The sequence below is a fragment of the Eschscholzia californica genome, unplaced genomic scaffold, assembly GCF_041429995.1.
Source record: "Eschscholzia californica isolate CP2 unplaced genomic scaffold, dmEscCali1.0.p SCAF_1, whole genome shotgun sequence".
NCBI lineage: Eukaryota > Viridiplantae > Streptophyta > Magnoliopsida > Ranunculales > Papaveraceae > Eschscholzia > Eschscholzia californica.
This window is the reverse complement of record NW_028238198.1, coordinates 37,443,770-37,451,191: the sequence shown is the minus strand read 5'-3', so window position 1 is coordinate 37,451,191 and position 7,422 is coordinate 37,443,770. Positions and strand designations below refer to the sequence as shown.

The 7,422-nt window shown below is 36.7% G+C and overlaps 1 protein-coding gene across 1 annotated transcript; it reads left to right on the top strand.

Moving 5' to 3' along the window:
- Positions 1-382: 382 nt before the first annotated feature.
- On the top strand, positions 383-6,235 carry LOC147566548 (putative RNA-dependent RNA polymerase 1). The gene is made up of 6 exons (XM_086653045.1): positions 383-445; positions 1,545-1,585; positions 2,015-2,605; positions 2,978-4,854; positions 4,964-5,114; positions 5,242-6,235. Exons 3-6 carry the CDS (start codon positions 2,066-2,068, stop codon positions 6,103-6,105), a joined length of 3,432 nt encoding a protein of 1,143 aa, XP_086509171.1. The 5' UTR covers positions 383-445; positions 1,545-1,585; positions 2,015-2,065; the 3' UTR covers positions 6,106-6,235.
- Positions 6,236-7,422: the final 1,187 nt, after the last annotated feature.

Below are 7,422 nucleotides of genomic sequence, written 5' to 3'. Positions count from 1 at the left end.
AAGCTGTTGTAAACCGGTTGGAAAGCTGTCGCAAAGTGTTGCAAATTAAAAAAATATTCAGGGAGGTGAAGACTAAAAAAATTGACTGATCCTCTTTAACCAAAACCCAAAATTTTTCCTTTTCGTATCTCAATTGCCTTTCTCCTTTATTCTCTTTGAATTTCTCTTTCTAGTTCATTAATATCTATATGGATTTTTCTTCCTATGATTCATTGCTTTCTTGTGGAAATTTGTTAATTTACTATTCACTTAAGAAATTTACACACCAAAGCAATGAATCCTTAGAAGAGAGAGAAAGAGATAAGTTCTTTGCTTCCTTAACAAGTTCAAAAACTTTCCCATTGTATATAGCTTTAATCTCTGTTCCTTTGTTCTTACCATTTATGTTTGCTTGTCAATGCCATTTGTGTTATTTGTTTACCTTTCCGGAAGCTTCAGCTTTTATGTGAGATAATCTCTCCCCCACTCCTCTCCCTCTCTTACTTTTATTTGCAACAAAATCTCTGTGGAACTGATTGATTATTTTTCACAAAAAATCATTTGATCCTTTTGAAGTATATATTAAGCCTCACTCATTCTGTTTCTAGTTTTTAAGTTTTCCGTTTTTTTCGAAAAAATTCACAAATGCACCATCCATGTGACTTGTTAGCAACATTTTGATATTAAAAAGTAAACCTGTCGAAGGCCAAATTGTACGTCAATATTGTTTTTAGGTTTGGGCTGCTTGTGCAACCTTTGTCCAAGGTATAAAACTAGCAAACCTGTGCAAATCATGTTAGAGCAATGCTAGAAAAGACTACAAGTGAAAGTCTATTCCAGACCTAGACAAAATCAACAATCCTCATATTCTGGTCAATTCTTTCTGTTTCTTCGTTGAATTTTTTACTCTCTTGATGGACGGTTGATTCATACTTATGTCTAGAGTAGATCTACTTTTGTAACCTCTTTAATCATTTTTCATCGTAAATATCTATATGCAATCTTGTCTGAGTCTTTATACAAACTACATATGGAGCAGAAACCTAAAAAAGAAAATTGGTCTAATCAGCGGTACTAGATTTTCCGTACCCTTTTCGGGTGGGTTCGCGATCCAATTCTCCAAAATAACGCACCAGAACTTTTAGTCTTAATTAACCCAAAGTCTTTGTGAAAATCTATAAACTCGACTAGTTGGGTAGTTTGCTACGGAATATTCTTAATTAACTTGTTAGATTGTAAGTTTTATGGAGATAGTATGTCTGAGAGTAGTTGTATCTATTACAAATGCATCATAAAGAGTATATGTTGTCTAGGAAACTAGTCCAAAGCGTACTCCAATTGAAAATGACGTACCGAATAAGTATACCCCTATCGTACTCGATACTCACATGGTAGCGTACGCCTACTATGTATCGTAGCGATCCACATACCATGCAGGTAACATTTTGTCTGACTATGAGGAAAATATATCTCATGGAGTTTGGACTCAAATTATAGAACTGTGGTTCTGTACTTGTTCCCTTAATTTATCCAGTAGTTTTAATTAGGGATTTTCTTTTGTCCAGGTTTTGAGGTGACAGTTCTTGTGTTAGGGGAGGATACCCAGGTTTGTGCTTCTCCACCTTTAACATATAGGGTGCGGCTAAAAGGACCGTCCAAACTGCTGTAGGCCCCCAACCAAAGCACAAATTGTGAGATGTCCCACGTGCAATCCGGGTGACTACAACACTTTTGTCGGGGGCCTTTAGCCCCTCTCTGACATATATGGTTAATAACGGTCCTTCTGAATTTCCTATTGACAAAACAAACTTGAAAAGGAGCTACTATCTAGTTTTTAGGTGCCTCTAAAGGCGCCCCCCGTCCTTTTCCTCAAAGCTCATCCGTCTCTTAACACTCCTGTGGGCTTCGGATTGAGCAGTATGTGGCCCACGGATTGGTCTGAGTCCGTGTTGTTCGAGTAGACTCTGAGTAAGACTGTTCAACAAAAAAAAGACTAAGACAAAAAGTGACTATAGCACTTCCATTTATAAAACAGGAGACCAGAGTGATCTTCGGGTTTGTGTCGGATCAAGCATATATACATTATATGGGTAGTATTACTCTGCAGATTTATGGGTTCCCATTTTATGTTACTGAAGAACAAATCAAGAAGTTCTTGGAGAAACATACTGGCAAGGAAACAATTTCAACCATAGAAATTATGAAAACAAAAACTAAGGGACCAAGATCAAGACTAACAGTAGATGTCCAATTCACCACTCCTGAATTTGCCGAATCCTTATTAAACCGACCCGAACGCCTATGTTACAGAAGCTCTTTTCTGAAAATTCAGAATAAAGCTCAAGATATAATTTTCAACTTGAAAACTACAGCTCTAAATTTTGGATGTCAAGTTTCAGATACTCGTTTTTACGTTATTTGGAAAGCACCTGATGTTTCAGTTGATTTTGAACCTGGGTTTCGTAAAATCTCTTTCGTTTTTACTTTAGAAAAAGTTGAGTATAAGCTTGAACTTTCGTACGATAGTATTTGGCAAGTCCAACTATGTATTAATCAATATATCCAAAGTACAAATACTCTATTATGGGATAGGAATGGAGAGAAAAAACAGTTTCTTCTCATTCAGGTTTGCTATCTTCACTCACTCTTGTTGTTTCTTGATATTCTCTCTGTTAATATGGTTGTTACTGTGAGAATAGTCCCACATAGGAGAAGGGCGATCTGATAACCAAAAATATAATGTCTACGTCTTCTCCACTCAAAACCAATTGGCAATAGGTGGAGAGGACCTAGACATTATATTTTTGGTTACTAGATTACCCTTCTCTTATGTGGGATTATCTCACCGTTACCGACTTTTATATATACGTATTAGATCTTATGAATTAATCAACTTATTAAAAGAGATGCATAACTTAGGAAGAGAAGTCATCAAATAGTCATAGGCTCGTAGATTTTAACTAACTAACTAACTAATTAAGATTCTAAACATTTGCAGATGCTTGGCGCTCCTAGAATTTACGAAAAACTTCTTTCTTCTTCTAGCAATGAATCCAAGAATTCAAGTTCAAGATTAGATAATCAATGGGTAAGAACAATTGACGATTTCACTCCCTCATGTTCCATTGGCCAGTCTTCTGCTATGTGTTTAGAACTTCCACATAATTGTGAGCTCCCGGATTTCCAAAAAAACTTTCCCTATTACAAAGAAGTTGAAGGTTCTTTCATAGTAGAGAAGGGTTCTAGTTATTCTCAGAACTTGGATCTAGTTCCCATTGTTGGTCCTCCTCCAGAGTATGAGTTGCCATATGACATTTTGTTTAAGATTAATTCCATGGTTCAAAATGGATGCCTTGCCGGTCCAACACTTGACAAAAGTTTCTATGATTTGGTTGATCCTCGATACAAACCAATTCACCATATAGAATGTGCATTGGAAGAACTATATCACTTGAAAGATTGTTGTTATGAGCCTGTCAATTGGCTTAACGAACAATATTTGAAGTACGAAACTTCAACGAATGTACCGAAATCACCTACTATATCATTAGCTTCCGGGCAATTATATGTGCGTAGAGTCCAAATTACTCCTTTAAAAGTATACTTTATGGGCCCTGAGGTCATTGTTTCCAATAGAGTTTTACGCAGATTTCGTAAAGATATTGATAACTTTATCCGTGTAACCTTTGTTGATGAAGATTGGGAAAGGATCCGTTCAACTGATTTATCTACTCCTGTAAATAATTCCGATAAGAAAAATTATACCAAGGTTTATAATAGGATACAGAATACTTTGAGAAGCGGTATAGTTATTGGTGATAAAAAGTTTGAGTTTCTTGCTTTTTCGTCAAGCCAACTACGTGAGAACTCGGCATGGATGTTTGCTTCAAAGGGTAGCCTAACAGCAGCTAGTATAAGGGAGTGGATGGGTGATTTTAGCGAGATACGAAATGTAGCTAAATATGGAGCCAGGCTAGGTCAATGTTTCGGGTCGTCGACAGAAACTTTAAGAGTTTATCGCTCTGAAATTGAAACTATTCCTGATGTGGAGACTGAAAGTACTAATGGAATAAAATATGTGTTTTCTGATGGAATTGGAAAAATATCAGCTCAATTTGCACGTAAAGTAGCCATGAAGTGTGGCCTCCAAGGTATTACTCCTTCTGCTTTCCAAATTAGATATGGTGGGTATAAAGGTGTTGTTGCTATTTGTCCAACGTCGAAAAAGAAGTTATACTTGAGAAAAAGTATGTGTAAGTTCATATCGAAGAACATAAAGTTAGATGTTTTGACATGGAGTAAGTTTCAGCCGTGTTTCCTCAATCGCCAAATTATCATTCTTTTGTCAACCCTTGGGGTCCAAGACCGTGTTTTTGAGAAGATGCAAGAAGAAGCTGTCCATCAATTAGATTTGATTTTAACGGATCCGATAACTGCACATGAGACACTCGAGGTCATGTCAAAAGAAAATACAAGGATTCTTGGGGAAATGCTTTTGTGTGGTTATAAGCCAGATGAAGAACCATTCCTCTCAATGATGCTTCAAACGTTTCGGGCATCAAAGTTAATGGACCTACGTACTAAAACGAGGATACTCGTAGCAAAAGGTAGATCAATGATGGGATGCCTAGATGAGACAAGTACATTAGATTACGGGTACGTTTTTATTCAAGCTTCTTGTATTGGAGGCGAACAAAATCACGAAGATTCTTTCATTAGAAATACATCAAGCAAGTCATTTATCGTGGTCGGGGAAGTAGTAGTTACTAAAAATCCATGCCTACATCCTGGTGATATTCGCGTCTTGAAAGCTATTGACGTTCCAGCGTTGCACCATATGGTAGACTGTGTTGTTTTCCCACAAAAAGGAAAAAGGTGAGATCATGCTATACCTCTTTATAGCCTCTCTTTATACTAACTTGATTATTAAACTTTCCGATCCTCATTGCTTGCTAATGTATATAACTTGTACTCTTGATTGGAGACCCCATCCAAATGAGTGTTCGGGAAGTGATTTGGATGGGGATATATACTTCATCAGCTGGGACCATGATCTTGTTCCGCCTCGTCAAGTGGAACCCATGGATTACGCTCCCGCACCTAATGTGGTCTTGGATCGTGACGTTATGATTGAGGTATGACCTTTTCTACTCTTTAAGTGATCCTCCTTTCCATTGTCAAGGAATGTAGGAATCCATCAAAGTACAATTTTCTTTGTTACTATAGTTCAATTTTGATGTCCTTATTCTTATTGTGGGACAGGAAGTTGACGAGTATTTTTCGAACTACATGATAAATGATAGCTTAGGAGTCATTGCAAATACCCATACTGTATTTGCTGACAAGAAGGAGCTCAAAGCAGAGAGTCCCGAGTGCCTAGAGCTTGCTAGATTGTTCTCTGTCGCGGTTGACTTTCCTAAAACGGGCGTACCAGCTGAACTTCCTCCTCATCTACATGCCAGAGCATACCCCGATTTCATGGAAAAGACAGACAGACCCATGTACGAGTCAGACAAAGTGATTGGACGACTATTTAGGAAGGTAAAAAATATGGCACCACATGAACACTACGAGAAATCATTCACTAGGGAGGTAGCAAAGAAGTCATATGATGTTGATATGGAAGTCGATGGATTTGAGAATTATGTCAGTGATGCATTCTACTATAAGCGAGAATATGACTTCAAATTGGGGAACTTAATGGACTACTTTGGGATCAAAACCGAAGGTGAAATACTCGGAGGAAGTATAATGAAATTGTCGAAAACATTCAATATGAAAAGAGACGTAGATGCAATCAATTTGGCAGTCAAAGCTTTAAGAAAGGAGGCAAGATCATGGTTTGACAAGAAGAATACAAACTCAAAACAACAAGAAGATGAAGTAGAAGACGATATATGTGCGAAGGCTTCGGCTTGGTATCATGTAACTTATCATCCAAAATATTGGGGACGGTACAACGAGGGAACAAATAGGCCTCATTTTCTTAGTTTCCCATGGTCTGTCTATGACAAATTGATTCACAATAAGAAGAATAATGAGATAAGGAAACAAAACAGGTCACTAGAACTACTCGAATTGGATCTAGAACCACATCTTCTTCTTAAGGATATAATTATTGATTAGTGGTTGGATTAATTTAACTAACAAAAGGAAGTACTAGTACTGTTACTAACTTACTATATTTATGTTTATGTTAAAGTAAGAAAACCTATTTACTATTTTATGATCTAGAATAAACAACTCTAGTCCTTCATGAACTCTTGTTGTGTAAGTGAGCCACTGTCATAAATTTATGTGTAGCATCTGATAATCAGTTTGTATGGCGGGAAAATGGCGGTTTGGGCCAAAAGAAGTTGTTAATAGAACATCAATATGGCTATTCATGTCAAAATAATACGGTCAATTGATTTCTTAGGCCAAAATAATTTTACCAAATGGCGTCTTTAGTAAGAATTTCTATACAAACGGGTCATTTGTTTTGAATTGTCAACGTATCTCGAACCCTTCAGTGGCGGACCCAGAAAATTTTGTTGGTGGGGGCACTTTTAGTTATAATAAGTTGTGACTTATCTAGAAATCTTGGTGTGATGTCCAAGCGAGTGATTTGAACTATACATTACCGTTATATTCTAAGCCAACTCAAGTACTTTTGACTAACGAGTTGTGTTAAATGTAACCAATATAAATAAGTACTCGTATACAAATTCGAATTGTATAAAAGTAAAGAGGTCTCTCGTATACAAATTCGAATTGTACTATACATTAACGTTATATTCTAAGCCAACTCAAGTACTTTTGACTAACGAGTTGTGTTAAATGTAACCAATATAAATAAGTACTCGTATACAAATTCGAACTGTATAAAAGTAAAAAATATCTTTAAGAATGTTTACATGTGTCAATAACGAATTCACAATGTAAAAGGGCTAAAAAGTCAACTCTTCTGCGAATACGGGGTTAAAATAGAGTAGTATAGGTCTAATGCGATAATTAATTACAACTTAGGGGGCATGTACGAATTTTTCAATAAAAAGAATAAAAAGGGAACTCTACAAGACTCGAACTCCCGACTTCTTGCGCGGACACCGCAAGCAATCACCACCGCGCCAACTATATTTTGTGCTACACTTGTGGTTTTTATTTATTTATTTAACTTTACCTCTGTTTTGATTTTTTACTAATGGTTTAGTTTGGACCCGTGGGGCACGTGACCCCACGGGTCCCAACGTGGGTCCGCCCCTGGAACCCTTGGCCTCAAAAGTGAAAGACTAATAATTGTAGAACTGTGAAAGTAAGATATGTATGGTGGCAGAGAATTTTTGTACAAACTGTTGTTTGTTTTCCACAACTGGTAGTCGTTTTTCTGAAAAAAAAAACGAAGCTCCAACAAAATTTAGTATTTCAATAAAAAAACAATGAACAAACAAGTGTTGGGAAATA